Genomic DNA, 24,403 nt, shown 5'->3' with positions numbered 1-24,403 from the left:
GTCAACACTGCCGTAAAACGCCCGTCAACTGTCGCAACGCACACAATGTATGTAGTGTAGTGAAGCTTATGGAATAGCATAACTTCCTGTTAGCTTGCCAGCAATAAAACTGTAAATATTAGCATTAAAAGGTCGTTATTATGTCTGTAGGAGACCTTCATGTGCTATGACTAGAATATGGACTTTAACAGCACTGTTCTGGTGACTGGAGGCTCTGGATTCATGTGAGTTTATACTATAAATGCAGAAATATATGAATGATGTCCATTAAGCACAATTCAATTACAGTTTGTATCTGAATAATTACTGTTTGTAGACGATTCTAACACTAATGTTGCATTACAGTCGGCTACACAGAGTTTAATTCACCTCCTAAATACGCAAAATATGAATAATGTTACTATTGTTATTCCTCTTATTCATGCATTAACCAATAAGCAGATGCAGCTGGATGTGGTTGATCTGTAAGCATCTGTGCGCAGAGACGATGAAAAGTACGATATTATAGTATAGTATTTCCATTCTCTGACACTCCTATTTCATTTTATTTCTGAGGCCAATATTTAACTTTTTACTCCTCTAAATTTATTTTTAAAACACTCAGTGGAATCAACAAAACATATCATTGCGTTTGTAGCAATTTGTATGGGTTTTTAAATCATCTTTAGCTGTCAAATAAAGGTGTACAATTGCATGAAACCTCAAAATTGAACTCCTTTTATCTTCTCCTTCCAGCGGCTCACATCTTGTGTGCTCGCTGGTCACCAAACACCCTGACTGGAGGATAATAAACCTGGATAATGTAAGTCTCTCCTGGTTTTTATGTACGTATTTTAGTATGTTTTACTGAGCTAAATGTCCCTGATCCTCTGATCTCTTCCAGCTGGATTACTGCTGCAGCCCCAGGAGTCTGGAGAGTGTGGAGGACAGAGCAAACTACACTTTCATCAGGGTGAGAGCTTAGATCCATTCATGGAAAACAGTGACCTTTTTACCTTTAGAGTGTTTTAATATATAAATCTACTTCTTTCCTCCACAGGGAGATGTGTGTAACTCACAGCTGGTAAATCACATTTTCAACACAGAGAACATCGATGTGATCTTCCACCTGGCGGCCAAAACACACGTTGGTGAGCAGCAGCACTCCACCTCACATTTCTATTAAAAACCCGCCTCTCATTGCCTAACTTTTTGTTCTTCTTTCCTTGTCAGAGACGTCATTCGAAGCCCCGGCTAGTTTCCAGCGTGTGAACATCGAAGGGACCAGAGTTTTACTGGCAGCCGCCCATCAGGCCCCACACCAATCACAGCGCTTCGTCTACGTCAGCACTGATGAAGTGTACGGAGAGGGGCTGGATCAGGTCAGTGGGCAGGGGTTACGGTCCTAGAAAGATGGAGAGTTTTTGGATTGATTACAAGATTTCTATTTATTTTTGGTGTTTGTTTTCGCAGGTATTTGATGAGAGCAGTCCAGTGAGGCCCTCCAACCCGTATTCTACCACCAAAGCAGCTGCAGAGTACCTGGTGCGCTCCTACTGGGACAAATATAAGGTTAGGCACAAACAGTACAATGTGTGGAAACGATTTATTTACATACAATATATCTGTTTTGAAATTCACTGCATTTGCTATTTTTTGCTCATTCTGATAGTTGAAATAACAAGACATACAGATCTAGATGTTGTTCCTGACAGTTCTTTGAATATGAAATCCTGCTTTGTGTTTGTTTTACTAGTTTCCCATCATCATCACCAGGAGTAACAACATCTACGGGCCACGGCAGTACACTGAGAAGGTACTTTTGTACTTTGCTTGGAGCCATTGTGTACAATATATATATATAAGCACTGTTAGGTAACATTTTGTCTGTAGTACAGCGGCTTGCCTTACCTGGTTCAGTTATAAGGCTGTAAACTGTAAAGCTAAAAAAAACATGCTAGTAGTTCATTTGAAATGTAACATTATTTTCAAAAAGCAAAACCTCTTCTTGATCTTTCAGGTTATTCCCAAGTTCCTCACCCTCCTTCAAATGAACAAGAAATGGTAGGTTTGAACTTTACTTTGAAATAGTTCTGCAGAGAAACCAGCTTAAGTATTCATTCATAAAAAATAAATCAAATCTGAACCCCTCATTTCTCCTGCAGCACCATCCAAGGAACCCTCCCTAAATCCCGGCACTTCCTGTTCGTCGATGACGCCATCAACGCCCTCCGGCTCGTCCTGGAGAAAGGCATTGTGGGAGAAATCTACAATGTGGGAACAAGCTGTGAGATTCCCATCATGCAACTGGCTAAGGAGCTCGTTAAAATGGTGGGTTTAGAAACTGCTGATGTAAAAACAGATAGGAGGAGGTAGCAGATGTTAAAATATCTCATCCATTGTGTTTCAGGTCAAGAACGTGCCGGACTCCGAGGTGAACGATTGGCTCGAGTTCGTGCCTGACAGGTGAGCAAACTAATTAAATAATAATAATGGCACATCTACTTAAATACATTTTAATACTGTTCATATACTTTGGTACGGCTACGTAGTCTTCATTTGTTCTCTTACTTTATTATTAATTATAGTCAAAGACACTTCACATGGTAAAATTCATAGAAACAACACACTTAAAATATATAAAACACAACAATAATATAATAAAAGAGTGTAGTACTTTACATCCACCAGCTAAGTGAGTTCCTCTTCCTACAGGCCGTGTGTCGACCTGCGATATCCAATCAGCTGTGAGAAGATGCAGCAGCTGGGCTGGAGGGCGGACGTTTCCTGGACTGAAGGCATCAGACAGACTGGTACTGAAACACACACACACACACACACACACACACACACACACACACACTTTAACAGACTAACACACACACACTTTAACACAGACTAACACACACACACACACTCCAACACAGACTAACACACACACTTTAACACAGACTAACACACACACACACACACTTTAACAGACTAACACGCACACACTAACAAACTAACACACACACACTTTAACAGACTAACACACACACACACACACACACACACTCCAACACAGACTAACACAGACTAACAGACACACACACACACTCCAACACAGACTAACACACACACTTTAACACAGACTAACACACACACACACATTCTAACAGACTAACACACACACTTTAACACAGACTAACACACACACTTTAACACAGACCAACACACACACTCCAACACAGACTAACACACACACACACACACACACACATTCTAACACACACACACACACACACATTCTAACACTCTAACACACACACATTCTAACACACACACACACACACACAATGCTTCCCTGAAATGTGTCATTTGTTTTTTCTGTCTTTTAGTACAATGGTACCAAGATAACGCAGACTTTTGGTCGGACCAAGAACCAATCAGGAGCAAGCTGGAAAAAGTCACAAACAAATAAGTGCTTCCCTGCTTCTTGACTGACAGGATGCAGAAAGACAAGGAGCAGTATTTCCTACAAACTGAATATTTTTACATGACTGAACAAACACTAAAGACATGAGCACACGTCAGTGTCGCTGACGTGTGAGATTATTTTTCTCAAATGTTCCTAAATGATTGTCGGACCAAAAGGTGCCTTACAACAGGACGCCCTTCTACAACCAAAGCAACGTGAATGCACTTTAATAACTGTTTTGTCTGAATGTATGGAGACATTTTGCAATGACACATGGTTTGTTTAAGGCTGTTATTCCACTGACCAAATATTGTAGTGGAGATGGGCTCAAAACAGGGACGACAAGTATTACATTAAAGGTCCCATGTCATGGCCATTTCTACTGATCATATTTCCATTGTTGAGGTCTACTAGAATATTTAAATTGTGCAATTTTCCAAACTCACATTGGTTTCTCATACTAGCATCTCTGTAAAGTATATGTATTCACTCTCTGTCCTAAACGGCTTGTTGGAGCTCCTGCCCCCCCCCCTCCCTGTGAGCCCAGTGTGCTCTGATTGGTCGGGACGTTGAGAGGCTCGTTGCTGCGAGGAGCGGACAGGTTTCCGGGTCGGCGATACAGCGAGAACAAGCTAAACTCATCCTCACTCATAAACACTCACAGCCGAAGTAAAAACAATAAGTGTGGCTTGATATTGAGTAAGAAAAAGGTTTCTAACGCTGTGAGAATGGGTCTGCGGAGAGCATTTCTCCGCCATCCCAACTCGTCTATTACCAGCGTTCAGGGAGCTCTATGCAAGTCAATGGGGACTCCCTGTTAGTTAGCCAAGGGATCCTGGTGTGTGAGGTGCTCCAAGGATTGGTCCATTTGGGCCAATCCGGTCATTTGTTGTTGATCTGGGTGTTCACATGTCACAGAACCCAGGAAGCAAACAATGGAAAATGAGAAATGTCCAACGAGGCGTTCTGGGGCAGCATAGACAGGTCTTTTCTGTGTTAGAGTTTTACTCGCTACAGGGTGTACTTTGAGGGGTTGTGACTCTGCAGACCATTTACATGCAGAAACTTCATAACACACAAGGGGACGGGTAATAACCAGAAAAGCATGACATGGGACCTTTAAATGCATTAAAGTACAAGAAATATGACTGAAAACCATCTTTTAGCAACTTAAAGAGTTCATTTAAATAAACGTTTATTTTGTAATCACAGCAGCTTGGATAAGAAGGGAACAGTAGCTCATTACAAATCATTCATCAAGAGTTTTATAATTGTGTACAATGTATTTAACTTTTTTTTAATTTAATAACAAGGATCTTTTCTAACTAAAATACAACACTTTAAGGAAAAAAAAAAAAAGGCTCAAAACACAGTTTACATTTGCAAATCCAAACCTTTATTTGTGGTAAAATCAGAATAGATGCACAATTATTTTTTCTCTTCGTGCAGTGCTCCTCTTCGTGCACAACTGCTAAACTAATACATAAAGCAAATACTAACTAGCAGGCCGGGGGTGCTGAGTCCACATCGAGGGTCTGGCCAGTCAGAAATATTAACAACACTGAGCTCTACATCTCCTTTCAATTCAGTCACTAAAACAGCAATCATTCCTAAATACAACTACACACTTTTATTTCCTGTAATAACCCTCTACATTGAACTGAAAGGGAAATGGAGCGGCACAGTGTTGCATTTGTTTCCACGAAAGCCCAACGTTATTGTGCATAAAAAAGGTGCTTTCTTTGGGTCCCATTGCATGGTGCAGAGGGTCTTCTTCTCATTTAAGATGTGTTTGAAGAGTCATGATGTGTAAATGACCCCATCTTTTACCCATTTCTGATTGGCCAGAAGCTCCCCCCCATATGAGCATCAACACACAGACGCCTGAAAATATGCAAATCACAACATAGCAATAGAACCACAGTTAATTCTGTGTTATGAAGACTTTTAAAGATCACCACTTGCCAGACACTCACAACAAGGGTATTTACGGGAAGGAAAAGTGTAAAGACTCAAATGAACGAAAAAAAAAAAAACACAAATAAAATCAACATCTGACTTGGAGAGAATCTGGACACTTGTTTTTTGTACTGCATGTTTTTTTTTCTACAAAATGGTCTTTGATCGTAACGTTTTGTTAATTGTTTTATTTATTTTAATCCAAACCTTGGCATATATGGTGGTATTGTCTCAAATTTTGTTTGCCAATTAAAAGAAAATGGCTGTTTATGTTTGGTTATCATTATTGGCAATGGAGCCTGTCGCACAAACAGGTTTTTATGGATCTGATACTGAGTCCAATGAGACTTTAAAGGTAACCCGTGCAGGACGCTTCTCTAAATATGTCACATCAACTGTAGTGAGACTGTCAGCGGCTCCACGTGCACATCTTCACGTATCGGTGCAATTAACAGAAAAGGGTTGTGGCTACAAGCTGGGTACGACTTTCAAAAGTTACTGAGGAATATGAGGAAGTACTGCCACCTCATTTCAGCACACCTGTATTAAAATAAAGCAGTTTGGTTGAAGACGAAAAGATGCGCACGCTATTGGTGTTTTGGGATTTGGCACCAGTGACAGTTTTTGCGCTGACATATTTAAAAGAGAAACTCCTACACGTTGCATCTTTAACATTTAAAAAGCTCACACTACCCCAGAAAAATAGAAATTTTCACTCATACCAATGACATTCAACATTCAAGTGCCAGTGTTTTTGTTTACTGTCTTTTGGTCAAGTCACTTTGTAAAATATCAACTTTTGTATTAGGCTTATAAAAATAAATATTTCTCAGAAATGCTTGATAAATTACACAAACTAGCAGCGAAAGTAGACTCGAGAACTCTGTGTGCAAACAGCTGATTCCTACGGTTGCTGTCAACTACAACTCCACCTGGTCCCAAAAAAAAAAAACAGTTTCATATCTGGAAGAACCTTTCCGTAAATCACACACACACACACACTCACACACACACGCTCTCTCACACACACACACACACACTAAACTGTGGAGCAACCTCTCTTTTGGACACCTGTCTGCGCTACACTCACTCGCCCCTCGCACCTCTCTGAGGTTTTGGAGGGACGACAGAAGACTTCAACACTAATCTGAGTAACTGAAGTATTTTCTATAACTCGATGGGGTTCCTACAACAGAGGGGCCTTCAGGCCGCAGCAATGGGAGCGTAGCACCATTAATTGTTCGGCGACAATAGAAAGTACTCCTGCTGGAAAAAAGGTCAGTATAACGCTGTATACAGTGTAACAAACTCCACTATCCGCTCCTTTAGGGCTGGGTATCGCCGGGGTAAATTTAAGGCATCAAAAAAGGTTTTTAAAATATTCAAAAACTAAAGTGCTGACTTGTTCTAAATGACGACTTTTTCTCTCAGAGGAAATCACTTTTTGATTAGTAAAGCTGGTGGTCAAAGCAAATGTTACATTTGGGCTTTTTTACTGTACAGGGGATGGATGTATTCACAGGATGCCACCTCAAACACTACCGAGTGGCAACAACAGATATACTATATAGAGTAACAGCTAAATGCTAACACCAGCATGCTAACCGGCTCACAATGACGATGTAAGCAGCTTTTACTTGGTTGCCATCTTTGTTTCGGACGCTAGTTAATGCTAATAAGACAAAGCACACATGATTTTGTTGGTATTCGTTTTGAAGGGTATCAAACTATAGGATAATTAAATGATCTGAAGGAAATGTGTTTTATTATCTTGAACTGCTATGCTTAACAATGTCCACTAGAGAGCGAATGAGTGCGCCGACTTTCCCGTACTGCATCCGTTTCTGCATTTTTAGTATAAAATAAATAGTATGGATTCTTCATCTGACATTGAAAAAATACCCAGCCCTAAGCTAACACTTTTCAGTTTTTAGCCACTTCAAGGCACCGCGCACATGTCAGACTTCAGACTTTCCTACGGCCAGCTTCTGCTCTAATCTGAACATCGCGCGCACACAGAAAGCGGCTCATTCAGAGAACCTCAGTGACAGCGAGGTGAAAGCAAGTAAACGAACTGCGTTGCACTCACTGCAGAAGTTCAGGGGCGTTCTAACGAGGTGGGACGGGGGGGGGGTTTGGGGGCACAGTGGTAGTAACTCCAGCACAGTTTAATGGTAAATACAGCCAACAGATATCATCTATCCGTGCTAGAAAAAGACCTAAATACATTGCATATATATTTGCGTAATCCGAACAACACGACTTGACATGACCGCTCTACAAACACGATGAAAAGTGAGGTAAACTGAAGTGTTACCTTCCACGCTCCCTGCTGTGCAACTCACAACATTAGCTCATATCTTACATTGTATTTCTAGCATCAGTATCGCTATCTGCCCCCTAGTGGCTGCTAGAAGGCACAGCAATGTCTACACACCCAACAGATTCCTCACTGTACGTCGTTCTTTAAAAAGGTTTGCCTTTGAACTCGGCAGCAGGAACAGCGATTAGCATCCTCAACGTTATTACTCAAACACAAAGACTGCACTAGCTGCATACTAAGTTTCTGGTTGGCAACAGCCATGGATTCAAGTAACACATCTGACTCTCACACAGGAAGTGGGGAACAATTCAGTCAGGCATTAAAACTGTTATTCAGTCAATATGTAAAAGGTGGATTTTGTACCAAAAGTGTTTAAACTGTAAGGTAATACGCTTCAGTTTGGCATCCTGACCACTGAGGACACGAGTTGGATGTTAAGATTTGACAGTTTTGAAACAACTATCATCAAAAAAGCTGGTTAAGAAAACATGTAAAGGTGTCCTTAAGAATATAAAAAAAAGTGCAACTTAAAGAATTAACGTGTAAAAAAGTGAGTTTTAAACTTAGCAAATGCTTCATATTGATTGTCATTTGCAATGTCAACTTATTGTCCCGTTTCTGATATTTTAATCTTCATGCTGGTTATATATATTATATTGACGGCTCTCTCTAGGATGGCGGCTATCAACCATTGCTGCAGGCAAATCAAACTGTGGTATCCATATCATGCCCACAGACAAATGCTCTGATTGGATAACGGGTGGGACGCGTCAAACACCGTTAGATCAACAATTCAACCGCTGTTTCTACTGGGAATCATAGTAGTTTGGACTCAATTTGAACAATAGCGACAACACAACGCTCTGTGCTGCAAAGACAATAAACCTCATGAAGTTAAAACGATAATGCAAACTCATTTCTGTATTTGGTTCCTTTCTGTTGGACATGGTGGAGTTTCATTTTTGTTTCTAACATTGCGTCCTATGACAACTTTCCTTCAACGTAGCATCCCATTAAACTGGCCCCTCATTTGAAACACTAGAATACAAAACTGGTTTAGTGAGAAATCACCAAACTCAAAGTCTGACACGAGAACCTGGTGTCTATACATCGAGAAACAATAATCTAGTTTGTATATGTGACCTGCTGTCTGCATGAATCCTCCAGCATTACTCAGCCTTCACAAAACAATGTTAAAGCCAACTAGTTTCCCTAAGCTCCTCACTAACCGCACTCCAGGGAAATAGCTTGACATGAACACGACCTACGATTAAAAATTGGTCTTAAAATGATAGCTGACAAGAAAAAAATCAAGAGTTTTAACATAACTAAAGCCTGCTGTAGAATTGTTTCTATTTGCTTGGCATTTTTTTTACCTCCTTGACCAAAAAACAACAACACTTGCATATGTTTTTTTGTCCTGGTCCAGCTTTGTCATTAGTCAAAGCCAGTGGGCAATTTGAGAGAGTCTGCCTCGTGAGCGTTAGCTTGTTTTTCAATTTCCAATTAGTTGGTTTTGTGTTCACCGTAAATTAAATATCTCCAAAGAATAAATGTGCGGTTCAAATTGCCCACCGAGCTAAGCTCACCAGACCGCTGCGGTTCAAACGTTGAGTGATCAAACGTGATTTTTCTACACAACAAGCGAGTTTCACTTGTAATTCACATTCTTCTTCACTGGAGATTCTTCTCTTTTCTGTTTCAAGAAGAGTTGTACTATTTACATTTAATCTATTTTCACTTCGCTTAAGTTGCTCATGTAAACAAATTAAGACCCTGATGAACGTTTTCCCCACCAGGTAGCAACAGGGCTTTTTTTTTTTGGCTTATTCTGCTGCTTATTAACAAAAGGGAGGGGATCGGAAACCGCTGAGTCGTCTATATTTACAGCGGAGTTCCTTTTAGAAGTTCAATCAGGGACTAAAAACACAGCTGAGACGAACAGGGCTAACCGTGGGCCTTGAATGCATCACAACAATAATTAGTTCTGTCGTGAAGTAGCATAGCAGAAAGATGCATCTGCTGAATCAACAGTAAGAACACAAGTGGATGCAAATCGTAGGTAGAAGCTAACGGGCTAGTGTGGCATTATCTCCCCTGGAAAGCCCCGTCTGCCCCTGCTGTGAAACGGTTCGGTTATATCCTTTTACTTTTACCCTAAAGACCGAACAAAGAAACTGGAATGACTTATTTTAGAGAAGACTCTTCATGTAACTCTCCAGGATAGAGTGAGCGAGAACATTTTGAACTCTTTAAGCCTTTTTTTTTTAAAGTTGTGTATCCCCCTTGAAAGAAGCTTTTGGCAGACAAGGGTTTTAAATGTTTGTGGTGGAAAGCGGAGCACGATTCTCAAAAGCAACGAGGCACTAAGAGTCATTTTGTTTTTTCAGCAGCAGCAGCAGCAGCCATGTTTCATTTCCTTTAAATGCAGTACTGACAATGTCCATGCAAGGTGCTAAAAGAGTATGCCATGTTTATCTTACAATAGAAGGTTAGAAAGTGAAGTTTGACCTCACATTTTAAAACTTTTCAGTAGGTTATAAAGATCTACATGTGTGTGAATAGTAAGAAAATGACAGCTGCTTTAATGTGACCCAGCAATTAGTGACAAGATGCCTTTGAGAAACTCAAGCTCAAACCAGAGCTGTGACAAATCGCTCCGTTAGTACGACTCCCAAAAGCATAAAACCACTCTGCTTTCTGGCTGGTGAAGCAAAGAAGTCGTTTCTTTAAATGTCTTCTTGAGTCACTCTGGATGAGGGTATATCAAAATAATCCAGAAATATGGTTTAGTGGTTATATGTGTTTGGGAGCTCATTCTCGTGAATTTGAGCTCCAATAAATAGATAAGGAATTGCTTTGAGTTTCCTCATCGCAGTTTTAGATTTATTTTGTTGCCAAGGTTTGATTTAGTTCAAGCCTAGTTTGTTTCCTTCCAAATATAAATAAAGAAAAACATGTTTAAACCCATACATGACATTAAATACACATTTCTTTTAGTTACAGTTGGCCAATACTTGTAGCCACTTATGGCAATTAAAACAACGGAAATAAGAGACAATTGTTTAAAAGGCACAGTACAGAAACAAATAATCCCCTTCAAACAAAAAGAGACGCCGTTAGCAGTCCGGAGACTGTTAGCATCGTTGCTAATGGGCTTTTCAGAGTCCAGCCGCAGTACCTTCAGTCTGTTAGACATCTTTCTCAGATCTCTGGAACTCAAGACTTCAATATGTTTTAAAAAGGTGAAAATAAAAAACTTGTTTCTGTTTCTGTGGCTGCGTTTAAGTATCTATCATGTCAAGGAAGGAGACAGATCCCATTTTGGAATTTATATGCAGACATATTTTGCTCAGATTTGACATCTTGCCCATCTCTGCGCTATGTTTTAGAAAAGTGTTTGGCCGGTGATTTACAACATGGCCATGCGTTACATACAAAGATGACATGTGAAGGTACACAGGATGCCTGGCTGGCTTTGGGTGATGCAGACAAAAACACAATGAAGCCAAAAGTGAAACCCTGCAGCTGCTTTGTGGGACTGTAAATCTAAAATCTTCCAGGGGTTAAAGGAACGCCAACATATAATTCAATTGGTTATTTTTCTTTGAGAAATTGCCAACATTGTTCAAACAGTCCTCACGGAAAACAAAAGGGTGCTGCTAAGCTGAAGAATAACCAACTCAAATTGAAGTTCCCTTTATACTGTGGCCTATTGTAAGAGGGTTACCAAAGACGAGGGACCCTAAAGTGGAGATGGAAAGGAGGATAAAAGGAAAATAATTAAAAGATCTGAGTGTATACGGGTGGAAGGAGGGCTATATAAATGAGTATAAATAGTTTAATAACATGCACGTGGTTTTTCTTTAAGGTAAATGAGGGGGAGGAGACGGATGGGGTGCAGACAGTGGAGTGGAGAAAGGAAGGAAGGGGGGATGAGTTAAGGAGGAACCTAGTTGCCCCACCAGTCCACTTGAGGGTGCGAGTAGTTTCCTCCGTAGCCATCACTCGTGTAGAAGTTTCCAAAACCAGCTGAGAGGGAGGAGAGGAGAGAACTCGGAGTTAACAACGCGAGAGAGTTGTTGTTGTTCATTATAACCAGAGGTGGGAAGTAGTGGAGCACAAATACTTCGTTACGGTACTTAAGTATCTGGTATCAGTACTTTACTCCACTACGACTTCTTACATGTTGAACTCAAATACCTGTACTTTCTACTTCTTACATGTTGAACACAAATACCTGTACTTTCTACTTCTTACATTTTGAACACAAATACCTGTACTTTCTACTTCTTACATGTTGAACACAAATACCTGTACTTTCTACTTCTTACATTTTGAACACAAATACCTGTACTTTCTACTTCTTACATTTTGAACCCAAATACCTGTACTTTCTACTTCTTACATGTTGAACACAAATACCTGTACTTTCTACTTCTTACATGTTGAACTCAAATACCTGTACTTTCTACTTCTCTCATTTTCCAAACAGGCTGGTTCCTTTAGTTTGAATGTGTGTCTGGTGGCGTGATCATTATTATTTAGAGTCATTGCGTGCCTATTGATTTGAACACGATCCGTGTATCCATCATTTCCTGGTCTTCTCTAAAGAAGAGGGACCAATGAAAACGTTGTCATGTTGCCGTTGTTCAGCATGGAAACATTCATTAGCTAACAATGACATTATTGTTCTATTAATATAAAGGGAGGTCAGGTACTCTTTAAAACAGCTGGTAGCTATGGGTACTTTTTACTCGAGTACATTTCAAAGATCTTTACTTGTACTTGAGCAAAGAGTCAGAACTTCTATTTTTACCAGAGTATGTTTAAACACGAGTATCTGAACTTCTACTTGAGTAAAGGATGTGTGTACTTTTGCCCTCTCTGATTATAAACACCCTGGCTGTATCCTCACCTCCTCCGAACCCGCGGTTTCCTCCGTGTCCGGCCTGGTTGCGTCCTCCACGTCCTCCAAACCCTCCGGCGGTGCCTCCGGCTGCCGTCTGACGGTAATCACGAGCTCCAAAACCACCGGAGAACCTGGAGGCAAAATCAAACACACCGTTAACATCTCATTCAACCATCTTTGACCTTTAAACCACTTTTCTATTGGGACACATTCAACACATTCCCCAACAAAGAGGGGACAGCGTTCACCTCTTAGAGCGTCCTCTGGTGTTGGTCTTATGCTGATGTTCATACGCCAGGCTCTCCAGCCATGAGGGCACTTCCTGTTTCGCCTCCACCAGGATGTCCAGCAGGTCCTTGGTGATGTTCCCATTTTTATCATTGAAGAACGATGTGGCCAATCCTACAGGAGAATAACAAGGTGAGTTGCAGCAGCAGTGAATACAAGCTTTTGTGGGTTGTAGCTTAAAAAAAGCGTCAGTATTTATGAGGGAGTCTTACCGAGGTTTCCCACTCGTCCTGTACGTCCGATACGGTGAACGTACTCCTCGATGTCGCTGGGCAGATCAAAGTTAATCACATGTTTCACATTGGAGATGTCCAGACCACGAGCTGCCACCTGAGTGTGTACAAAGGAGAAACAAGAGGTCACACACACGTTCACATGCAGCGATGCTTGAGGTTTCACCATGATGGAATTTCTCACTGATGGCAAGGACGTCTTTAAGAAATGAAACTACTCATGTGTGCGTAGAAAACATTACAGGGTTGTACAGCAGTAGTTTGGATGAAAGGATGTCGTGTTATTTGATATTATTTGCTGCCCTTTGCGTAATATACTGTATGAACTATCTTAATTATCGTTTACATAAAAATAGGATGAGAAATTAGACTGTCTTGTTATCTGAACATGGACTATGTATGTATATTTGTACATAAGTATGTGTATGTATATATAAAAGTCTGTTTATCTGTGTGAGGGCTACCTTTGTATGAGCTATGCTTTCTGCATTCCCGCTTCTACTAATTGTGTTTGTTTTTCGGATGTATGAACTGTCTAATTATTGAAATAGTAGAGTAAATTAAAAAACAAATCTATTGCACGTTTGCATGTGAACTGCATGTGTTTGTACTGACCGCTGTGGCCACCAGGATGGGGCATTTTCCAGATCTGAACTGACTCAGCGCCTCCTCTCGGTCCCTCTGGGAACGGTCGCCATGGATACTGGTGCAGGCGTACCCCTCCCGATAGAGGAAGTCCTCCAGAGCGTCGGCACCTTTCTTGGTCTCCACGAACACCAGGGTCAACGAGTCCTTACCTGAGGAGAGAAAACACACCTGAGGTTAAACATTAGAAGTGAGAGGATGGTCGTGGTGGATGTGGAAGATGGAGAAAAGTAACAAAACAAAACTCAACACTGGTGTTTTGCTGGCGTGGCATCTTGTTTTGAACCTTAGATAAAACACATTAGTCGAGCCCGCGATCCTTAGGGATTCTTAAGTGTAATAAAATACAGACTAATGGATTTTGGTCACATGGATGAACCACAACCAATCAAAAATTGACCCAAAACATTGATGCCATCTGTAATATTTTTTACACAATTTAAATGTGACGCAATCTAACGTTTTTGACACAAAAGTCACAATATGTGTCACCAGGAGCTTTATATTGTTATTTTGCCAGAAAACCTACCAACACCTGGATATCTACAGCTGGCAAATTGTGAAATCAACCACCTTTCCTTATCCTACTCATTCATATCCTACAAAAAAAAACTGCTATAGCTATAAAATAAGTTGCAGCATAGTGACTACGGAGAGTTGTAAATCACTTAGTGTATAATTAAATCACACCTCTGTCACATTAACCTGGATGATCTTCAGGTAATGCTGCTTATAACATGCACTTTAATGACCTTAAATGAATCACAGTACACGTTGTTCTATGGACCGAACAGTGCAACAGGGAGCAGGGAGTGCAGTGTGGGGAAACAATAATTACAAGAAACAATAAAAGCACAGTGTCAGCAGCACTGTGACTGGAGCCACTGCTGGAGAGAGTTTGGTCACAGTGGGTGAAGATTATAGCACTACCTGATAATAAGGTGTATTGGCCTCAGTTTGTAAGGTGTGTCTCTCGCTGTTTAAACATAACCAGACTCTCTCCATCAAGGCTTTGGGTCTGACATGGAGACACCACAGCGACATACTGCACGTAAAAATGTCACAAATAACTCAGGCATGTTTGATTTAGCAAACCGGATTCATGAAATGGTACACAGAACCGAAAATAATATGAATAAACAAAAAAGGATTCTCCGTCCACAGAGAGGAACATCGAAAAGGGGCAAGCAAACTTATTTAAAATGTGAAATGACAGATACGATTGTGTCCCCATTGAGGATCTTACCAGGTTTCTCTATGTTGTCTCCAGTATTGTCCTGTACCTCGCTGGGGATGACTTTGGATAAAACCACACCAAACCACCAACATGTCAACTGCACTCAATCAGCAGTAGAAAACCAACCCTGTATGTTCCTCATGTACCCAAGGTCCGCCTCCAATCAATAAATCGGGTTTACCACCAAAAGAAAACGACCTATTTTACCCAAACCTCAAACTCTAAATGAGTTTCTACTTTAAAAAGGAGGGGACATAAAGCATTCGTTGTAATTTCAGGAGTGGGAGTTGTATTTGTTTTTATGAACATCCTCACTTTTGCCTTCCTGAAGCTAACACAATAATATATAATTGTCGACTCTTAATGCACAAATAGACTGGGATGACAGGACAATATGATAATGGTAAAAAGGATTGGGGAAATAAAACCGCACTGTGTGTATGTGTGTGTGTGTTAGCATAAGTAAATGTCTGGTAGTGTTAGGACACATCTGATGTTGTTGTTAGTATTGGACTGTCTCACCTGTAGCACTGAGCAGATCCAGGAGGAAAGACCTCTTGTCGCTCTCCTCCACCCACACTACTTTCTGGGTGATGTTCTCCGAGGTGGAGCCCACTCGGCCCACCGCCAGGAAGATGTACTCCTCCAGGAAGTCCCTGGCAAGGATCTGTTAGTGGAGCACAGAGTGACCGATCAATGTGCTGCCGTTTACTGGGACAGTTAGACCGATAACCCCGGCTTTGCTTTCCCATTTCAGTCGGATTTAAAGACTATAAGTGGTCCTTTAAAAACACTTTCTTTCAATGCTAAAACAAGTCAATCAAAAAGACATCTGGAAGGAGGAAGAACATGCAATTCTTAATTTTATGGAAATACTGCAATTGTTGGTCAACCCTGTCACAGACGTTATGACTCAGCTCATCATAACAACCTAATAAGGCTGTCCAACAACATCTGGGACCCAAAGCATGCTCTGACAGAGAATATGAACTGCTACCATCTAATGGGAGATTCAATAAAGTCAGACTGAAGCATCCTTTGTGCTCCGGTCGATCCTCTCAGTAAATACAGAGCTGAATCCCAGATCAAATGCACGCTGAAGGCTCTTTGAGCATGTTTTCATGTACTGTGTCTTGATATTACACATGGAGCTGCTGTGATGCTGATGATCTCACCAATAAAGTATTATCGTATCATATCGTATCGTTACTGTACCTGGATCTCTTTAGGGAAGGTGGCGCTGAACATCATGGTTTGTCGGATGCCTTTGTGCGGCATGGTGTCCTGCTCAACGATGCGTCTGATCTGGGGTTCGAATCCCATGTCCAACATACGATCTGCCTCGTCCAGGACCAGGTAGCTGAAGGGAAGAAGCACAGAGGAGGTGTCACATTTAGAATAAAGCTTAAAGGTCACCTATTATGCAAAATCCACTTCTTCATGTATTTTCTACATCAACATGTGTCCCCTCTTCTTCATGTCTCTTCTACATCAACATGTGTCCCCTCTTCTTCATGTCTCTTCTACATCAACATGTGTCCCCTCTTCTTCATGTCTCTTCTACATCAACATGTGTCCCCTCTTCTACATCAACATGTGTCCCCTCTTCTTCATGTCTCTTCTACATCAACATGTGTCCCCTCTTCTTCATGTCTCTTCTACATAAACATGTGTCCCCTCTTCTTCATGTCTCTTCTACATCAACATGTGTCCCCTCTTCTTCATGTCTCTTCTACATCAACATGTGTCCCCTCTTCTTCATGTCTCTTCTACATCAACATGTGTCCCCTCTTCTTCATGTCTCTTCTACATCAACATGTGTCCCCTCTTCTTCATGTCTCTTCTACATCAACATGTGTCCCCTCTTCTTCATGTCTCTTCTACATCAACATGTGTCCCCTCTTCTTCATGTCTCTTCTACATCAACATGTGTCCCCTCTTCTACATCAACATGTGTCCCCTCTTCTTCATGTCTCTTCTACATAAACATGTGTCCCCTCTTGTTCATGTCTCTTCTACATCAACATGTGTCCCCTCTTCTACATCAACATGTGTCCCCTCTTCTTCATGTCTCTTCTACATCAACATGTGTCCCCTCTTCTTCATGTCTCTTCTACATCAACATGTGTCCCCTCTTCTACATCAACATGTGTCCCCTCTTCTTCATGTCTCTTCTACATCAACATGTGTCCCCTCTTCTACATCAACATGTGTCCCCTCTTCTTCATGTCTCTTCTACATCACCATGTGTCCCCTCTTCTTCATGTCTCTTCTACATCAACATGTGTCCCCTCTTCTTCATGTCTCTTCTACATCAACATGTGTCCCCTCTTCTTCATGTCTCTTCTACATCAACATGTGTCCCCTCTTCTTCATGTCTCTTCTACATCAACATGTGTCCCCTCTTTTTCATGTCTCTTCTACATCAACACGTGTCCCCTCTTCCTCATGTCTCTTCTACATCAACACGTGTCCCCTCTTCTTCATGTCTCTTCTACATCAACATGTGTCCCCTCTTCTTCATGTCTCTTCTTCATCAACATGTGTCCCCTCTTCTTCATGTCTCTTCTACATCAACACGTGTCCCCTCTTCTTCATGTCTCTTCTACATCAACATGTGTCCCCTCTTTTTCATGTCTCTTCTACATCAACATGTGTCGCCTCTTCTTCATGTCTCTTCTACATCAACATGTGTCCCCTCTTCTTCATGTCTCTTCTACATCAACATGTGTCCCCTCTTCTTCATGTCTCTTCTACATAAACATGTGTCCCCTCTGACTCTGAAAGATTCTCTCTCTTTTTGTCCTGATCCATTTATATAAAAACAGTACAGTAGTACTCTCTCTCTCTATGACCATAGTTACATACAGTATTGCCACCTATACATGTTTTGTATACTGTATATCTGAGACCTATAATAAAGTAATGAAAAACAGTATAATAGGGGACCTTTCATCTGAACCCAGGCGGCCAGTTATATCATAAAACGTTCGTCTTACTTGCAGTAGTCCAGTCCGATCTTGCCTCTCTCCATCATATCCACCAGTCGACCAGGCGTAGCGACCAGCATGTGACAGCCTCGCTCCAGATCTCTGATCTGCTGACCAATGTCTGCGCCTCCGTACACAACACAGGGACGCACTCTCGAGCGGTAGGAGAACTATAGATTGAAGCGGAAATGTTAAAGAAGCACAAGGACAAATATATCTCAATTTTTTGTGATTTCATGCTCGTGTGTTTGTATTACCTTCCTGGCTTCGTCGTATATCTGCAGAGCCAGTTCTCTGGTCGGAGCCAAAATCAGTGACATGGGGAAGTGCTTACGACGGCCATACTTTCCATTGTCCTGTAATACAATGACACAACCATTCAGAAACAGTTGATTTGTTATTTTTAGCACAGTTTAGAACCATGTTTACCTGAATATGAGCTCAAAATAAATAGTAAAGACTGTTTATTTGAACTTACAAGGCGCATTACTTCACTCACTATTTGTTAGAAAATGGTCCGTAATAGAAATTTGACTGTCTTGAGTTGAAGCTACATACTGCATTGTCTGCTATTAAATACCATTTGCCAATTAGTTGTCAAGTGTATCCCCTATTTAAACTATATGTAGTGTTGTTATTTGTCAAGTTCATACACTAAAAGTACAAGGTATCCACTCTTAAAGATGTATAATTCCAATAAAACAATAGAAACTTTCTCGAGCAAATCGATTTATGCGTTTTACTAAATAAAGCACGGTTATTTCTTCCCCACCTGTCCAGATGCTTTAGCTGCGTTCAGAGCTTCTCCTGGTCCTTCGCTGAAGATCTGGCTGAGAATCGGCAGCAGGAAAGCTGCAGTTTTTCCAGAACCTGCAGACACAAAGTCAAAGTCAAACATCTCAAGAGTATCATCTCATGATTCTGACTCCTATGCGAGTGCCGTTTTGGTTTCAAGACCCTGGTTTGCGGAGGATACCAAAAAAGTCCTAGAAAAGACTACTATTGCTGCTAAAAAGTTAGCAATGATTGAGTCAGACCTAAACATTTCAGATGTGTGTATCTCACACGGCTGTAACTTTAATTCATGTATCTTTGCTTTTAAATGAGTGTTTTTAAATGTCATTTTATAATATGTTTCTTAATGTCTTTCATTTTTGTAAAGCACTTTGAATTGCCTTGTGTTGAAATGTGCTGTATAAATACACTTGCATTAGTGTGTGTGTGTGTGTGAGTGAGTGAGAGTGTGTGAGTGAGTGAGAGTGTGTGAGTGAGAGTGTGTGAGAGAGTGAGTGAGTGTGTGTGAGAGTGAGTGAGTGAGTGTACGAGTGTGTGAGAGAGTGAGTGTGCGAGTGTGTGAGAGAGTGAGTGTGCGAGTGTGTGTGAGAGTGTGTGTGTGTGAGAGTGAGAGTGAGAGAGAGAGTGAGAGTGAGAGTGAGAGAGTGTGTGTGTGTGTGTGTGTGTGTGTGTGTGTGTGTGTGAGTGTGTGTGTGAGTGAGTGTGTGAGTGAGTGAGTGAGTGTGTCCTACCTGTCTGAGCGCAGGCCATGCAGTCCCGCTTCGACTTGACAATAGGAATGGCATATTTCTGGACAGGTGTGGGTCTGGTGTAGCGACAGAGAGCGATGTTCGCCATGACGATCTCCCCCATGTCCACATCCTGGAACTACACAGCAAACACACATTCATAAAACAGAGAGCAGTGGAAAGTGTTCATGCTGATTATATTAGATGCAATGTTGTTATATCCATGGTTAGCAGCGTACACTCTCGATGTGGTGAGGGCAGTTCTGTCCCGTGGCCTCAACAGGAATGTCATCGTATTTTTCAAAGTTGATCCCAGTGTTACCGCCGGAGAACAACTCACTGCAAGGGAACAGAACCGGAGCAAAGACATGCAATTAAACAAACATCTACAACAATGGCCCATGTGTTTGAAACAACACATCTTGGTGCTTTTAAACTGGTGTTTATATAAAAAAAATCATCCAAACAACATTTAAAAAACTCATGGTGACGTCTCGAAATGTCAAAACACGCATCACAGAAAAAGGCCGGAAAGCTAAAACCAAGGAATTAAATGAATGACAAATGGTGTCAGCTCTTTGAGTTTTGGTTATTCTCCTTTGACTTTCAGAATAATAATAGACATGGCTTGAGTTTACACTCCCATACTGGTATAACATGTGTACGACTAGCTTGTTAAATCCAATGTTCCCCCCTGATATGTCCTTTAGTGAGAGTAGAGCTGCAGACTCACCTTTCCAGGCGTTCATTTCGTGCCGTTGGTTTGGCCCAGTCTCCATCCTCTCTGGGCTCCTCCACCCAGCGGCTGTTTCCTCCTCCACCTCCTCCTCCTCCTCCACCACCACCTCCTCCACCACCTCCTCCTCCTCCTCCTCCACCACCACTGAATCCACCGTGATCAAACCTGAACACAACAGAAGATACAACAAGAGTTACGCTACCATGTTCACCAAAGAGTTAGACGTTATTGTCCCTGCGTCTCATCTCTACTCGCCTTCCTCTGTTGGCGTTTCCTGTGTGATTGAAGAAGGCAGACTTCCCTCGGTTGTTGCCAAAATTGCCGTAAGTTTCCTTGGGCGTGTTCCAGCCACCTGCATCTGGCAGAAAGACTAAATATAAAAAATATATACGTCTATATGTGTTTGCCCAATAACAAATATAGTAGATCAAGATTCAAAGGTTTCATTGTCATATGCACATAAGCTATAGTGTAGAAAGAGCAATGATATTCTTCTGGCTTCAGCTCCTCCAACAATGCAACATATAATTAAATAAAAAATATAAAAAATATAAAAAAGTAGTGCAGTGTAGCATAGATCTAACAATATATAAAATATATATAAATACGAATAACTTGCAGTAAAAAGCGAAGCCCACCTTTGTTTTCGTAGCCGGCGAACGCCATTGGTTGCACCGCGGGGATGATGGGGTTGAAGGCTCCGCCCCTGTTGCCACGGTAACCCCCTCCGATGCCACCGCGGCCCCGCTCCATGCGAGGCGGACCTCGGTGTTGAAACGTGTTGGCGCCCGCCATGCGGTTGTCATGGTAGCCGTTCACAAAGTTGTTGCGACCCGCATCCCAGCCATCTGCAAAATGTTTTCCCACAATCCCGAATATAAAAATATGTATATCCTATATATACACAATCAACAGACACATTTATACATATGCACACAATCAATATATACAAAATAATAGTCTATTCAATATCTTAATATATATCTCATAATATAATGCGATTAGAAGGGATCCTAGTATCAGAGGACACTATATGTACTGTACACAATTTGTTTATGTATATAGTACACTATGTTTGTATGTATAGTACATTGGTATATAAGTGAGTATACTAGTATATTCTGTATATTTTAAGACGCATATTACTTTATAGCCCTTCCTTTACTTCACTGAGAGGAGGTAACAAACCAGAAAACAGTGAGGAGTGATACAGATGGGAATATTGGTAGAGACAATGCAGATTTCCGCAGATTTAGACTCACATGTTGCAGGCGGCGCTATGGTGTATCCCCCCGGTCGCTGGGCAGCGAAGGCATTTCCTGCTGGACGGAAGAAAGTGTTTCAGTTGTGTTTACCATTAGTGTTTACTTTTTAAAATGCACTTGATAAAAAGATACCCTGTGGAGTTTCTGACCCCTGGTAGCATTATGGAGCAACGTTTTTCCAAGCGGCCCCTCGTTTTGTTTGTATTGTGCATGCATACTTTGACACAAGCATGCAGGCGTAGCGAAAAAACACTTTCTCTATCAGCGGCTCCTTGATGTGTTAGTGGGGAAAAACGTGGCGATGCAAGAGCAAAGGCACAGAAGAAGGCGACTGCCTAGCTACCTAACATTGATGCCAACAATGTTAAAAAAAAGAATCAACTTTGCAAACCTTTCACGAGGAAGGATATAAGCTCAATGACTCACACAATGTATAGATTTTGGTGAGTAAATGTAAACCAAACTTAACATTTGTTTACAAGAAAACTCCACAGGTGCTACACACCATTTTTGGAAGCTTCATTGTTCCTAAAGGATTGTTAAAAACCTTTTGAAGCACACCCAACGTGCATTGATCTGTGGTGCACCTCTGAATCTAGAAACCAAGGAAATACAATATATGTTGTACTTCTGTAAATGGAAAAATTCCCCTTGGTTGCTTTCCTGATGTTTTCTCTGTGGAGCTCTTCCTTGTTTCAGCTTAGTTGCCATAGTGTATTGGTTTTGGGTGCCTATGCACATTTATTTGAAGGGAAAAGGAGTTCAAACAACTGCTTACGGTTAGGGCCTCCACCTTGTCCGTCTGCCCCACTCAAGTCTAGGACAGCAAGCTGGGGAAACACACAAAAACAACACAAACATACAGTCATTTTCAGCAGAACAAATCTAGCATTTTGTTTCTTCTTGCACCAGGTGACACCTACATCTGCTTGGAAATAAAAGCCAACAGTGTATTTTTGGATTATTCATCAGAACTAGCAATGCAAAAAGAGCATGGGAAACAGTTTTTGAGATGTCCAGATTCAAAAACATTTTTCTGATGCCCTAATTTGATTAAATATATAAAAGTATTTGAAACTCGACATGCAGAAATTCCATTAGGGCGATGTCAACAAACCGCATTCAGCTCAGAACAAAAGTGTCACATCCAATGATTACCAGGTATTTATTGTACCTTTCATACTGATCCACTTTATTATCTCACACTGGTGGACATGTGTTTCTATATGTCATGTATTTGTTATTATGCTAGTTTTGTGTCTACCTGTGCAGGGACACAATATGCTAATTAGTTTCTACCTTACTCTGGTGCAGAAATAAACAATAAAAGTCATAAATATAGTGAATTTCCGTCCTGGGTATGCATGCTCCTCTACTGCAATAATTAGAGCTTTAAGCTAATAACAAGGTTTGATTTCTCCATAAAAAACATTATCAAAGCCGGGTTTTTTGCATCCTAAGAGAAAAAAAATGACTTTGCAACGCTTACATAGACATGTTGTCAATTAGACCTTTGCATAATATCAAGTGAGAACATATAGTACTTTACTGTTGCCATCCAACTGTCTGTCCAGTCAGACACAACTAGACTACGTTGATGGTGACGCAGAAGGAAAGAGCTTTTTTTTTTTTTTTTAAAGCGGGACGCAGTGAAGACTAACTATGCAATAATGCTTATGCACTGAAAGCTAGAGGGCTGTACTGTAAAACCCCGCATTGTTTGTGTGTCAGAGCCACCATCCCTGCAACCTCCATTTTATTACTGTATCTAGCTGCAAGAGAAACGCAGTGAACAGAATAGTTGAAGGGGGTGTTTCATATGCTCACCGGGGAAAGCCGAATTAACCATTCGGGCGTAAATAGTCAATCGGCTCTTAAGCCATGTCATTTAAAGCTACTAAAATAAGCTTTCTTGCATCATGTCGAATGGCTTTTTACTGTAGCACACATACATATAATGTAACAGACAATTCGGGTTGAAATAAATCTAAGTACTGCTCCATCACCGCCCCGCCGTCACTCCTGGTCATGCGGGTGTCGAAATGAAGCGCACCCAACGCTAGGTAGCATGATAGCATCTCTTAGCTTTTCTTTTAGGCTAGCCGGTAAGCTAGCACATATCCACACGATTATAAACAACTTTTCCGCCACAAACACTGCAAGACACAATAAAAACAGATTCATTTTACCTGCTGCTCTAGACCGTGGACATTTTCGACGGCCACATGACTCATAACTATTGAATACGGAGGAAAAATGTTGTCGTTGAAAGAGATCCTCTTTGTTAGCCGGGTTTTTGATGCAATGTTATTTCTCCTCTAACGCGTTTCTGGGCAGATTGCGTCAGTTGTTTCAGTGGTTTTACAAGCTGTACCGTTGTAAAATGCTAATCTTGAATTTTACGTGATGATAAATTCCTATTTGTTTAGCTACAAGGATGGCACTTCATGCAAACTCAGCTGATGTCGGTTTGCTCTTTAGCCGAAGATGAGGCCGTCATGCACTAGTTAAGTTGGCCTGAAAAAAGACGACAATCCACATCCGGTTGTGTAAAAATTAAAGTCGGTAAACTGAAGTCACTATGTTACATAATGTGTGCAACACAACTTCATCTGCATGATATATTATGTCGCTATATTAAATGAAAATATATGCTTCGTGTTTGCACCATTTACACCAAAGCAAATTCCTCGTATGTGTAAACTTACTTGGTTTTAAAAACGATTCTGATTCTGATTAAATAGGACCTATAATTGCTAGTTGTGTTGTTTATAAAAGTAACCATTTGCTGCACATTTCACATATCGATTGATTAATTGATTGAATGTAACAGGTCTCTTATGTAACATT

General features: G+C 41.0%; 2 protein-coding genes across 2 annotated transcripts; one reads left to right on the top strand and one right to left on the bottom strand.

Moving 5' to 3' along the window:
• The first annotated feature begins 63 nt into the window (after window positions 1-63).
• LOC117499023 (dTDP-D-glucose 4,6-dehydratase-like) lies at window positions 64-3,857 on the top strand. Its single transcript, XM_034151252.1, has 12 exons — window positions 64-224; window positions 736-802; window positions 884-952; window positions 1,040-1,130; window positions 1,213-1,361; window positions 1,453-1,551; window positions 1,736-1,795; window positions 2,000-2,043; window positions 2,145-2,310; window positions 2,390-2,445; window positions 2,695-2,792; window positions 3,360-3,857. Exons 1-12 carry the CDS (start codon window positions 178-180, stop codon window positions 3,440-3,442), a joined length of 1,029 nt encoding a protein of 342 aa, XP_034007143.1. The 5' UTR covers window positions 64-177; the 3' UTR covers window positions 3,443-3,857.
• A 955-nt stretch (window positions 3,858-4,812) lies between these two features.
• Window positions 4,813-24,059, bottom strand: LOC117499022 (ATP-dependent RNA helicase DDX3X-like). The gene is made up of 19 exons (XM_034151251.1): window positions 23,743-24,059; window positions 22,332-22,383; window positions 21,551-21,607; window positions 20,927-21,136; window positions 20,544-20,646; window positions 20,283-20,453; window positions 19,789-19,888; window positions 19,553-19,688; window positions 18,799-18,896; window positions 18,284-18,382; window positions 18,036-18,196; window positions 16,252-16,396; window positions 15,559-15,703; window positions 15,046-15,096; window positions 13,770-13,951; window positions 13,134-13,251; window positions 12,882-13,035; window positions 12,640-12,764; window positions 4,813-11,753 (listed from the first exon to the last, which is right to left on the bottom strand). Exons 1-19 carry the CDS (start codon window positions 23,785-23,787, stop codon window positions 11,674-11,676), a joined length of 2,232 nt encoding a protein of 743 aa, XP_034007142.1. The 5' UTR covers window positions 23,788-24,059; the 3' UTR covers window positions 4,813-11,673.
• Window positions 24,060-24,403: the final 344 nt, after the last annotated feature.

This window comes from Trematomus bernacchii, unplaced genomic scaffold, assembly GCF_902827165.1.
Source record: "Trematomus bernacchii unplaced genomic scaffold, fTreBer1.1, whole genome shotgun sequence".
NCBI classification, from domain to species: Eukaryota; Metazoa; Chordata; class Actinopteri; order Perciformes; family Nototheniidae; genus Trematomus; species Trematomus bernacchii.
Note: the sequence above shows the minus strand (reverse complement) of the source record. Positions and strands in the feature narration are given on the sequence as shown.

What these genes read in the sequence shown, in the direction of transcription:
- LOC117499023 (XM_034151252.1), top strand. Translation starts at nt 178, where the DNA reads ATGGACTTTAACAGCACTGTTCTGGTGACTGGAGGCTCTGGATTCAT. An exon ending in GGATAATAAACCTGGATAAT is followed by an intron (nt 803 to 883) that starts GTAAGTCTCTCC and finishes GATCTCTTCCAG; the next exon opens with CTGGATTACTGCTGCAGCCC. An exon ending in CTCGAGTTCGTGCCTGACAG is followed by an intron (nt 2,446 to 2,694) that starts GTGAGCAAACTA and finishes CTCTTCCTACAG; the next exon opens with GCCGTGTGTCGACCTGCGAT.
- LOC117499022 (XM_034151251.1), bottom strand. Translation starts at nt 23,787, where the DNA reads ATGAGTCATGTGGCCGTCGAAAATGTCCACGGTCTAGAGCAGCAG. An exon ending in ATCGGACTGGACTACTGCAA is followed by an intron (nt 16,397 to 18,035) that starts GTAAGACGAACG and finishes TCTTCCCTTCAG; the next exon opens with CTACCTGGTCCTGGACGAGG. An exon ending in GGATCTGCTCAGTGCTACAG is followed by an intron (nt 15,097 to 15,558) that starts GTGAGACAGTCC and finishes TTTTATCCAAAG; the next exon opens with TCATCCCCAGCGAGGTACAG.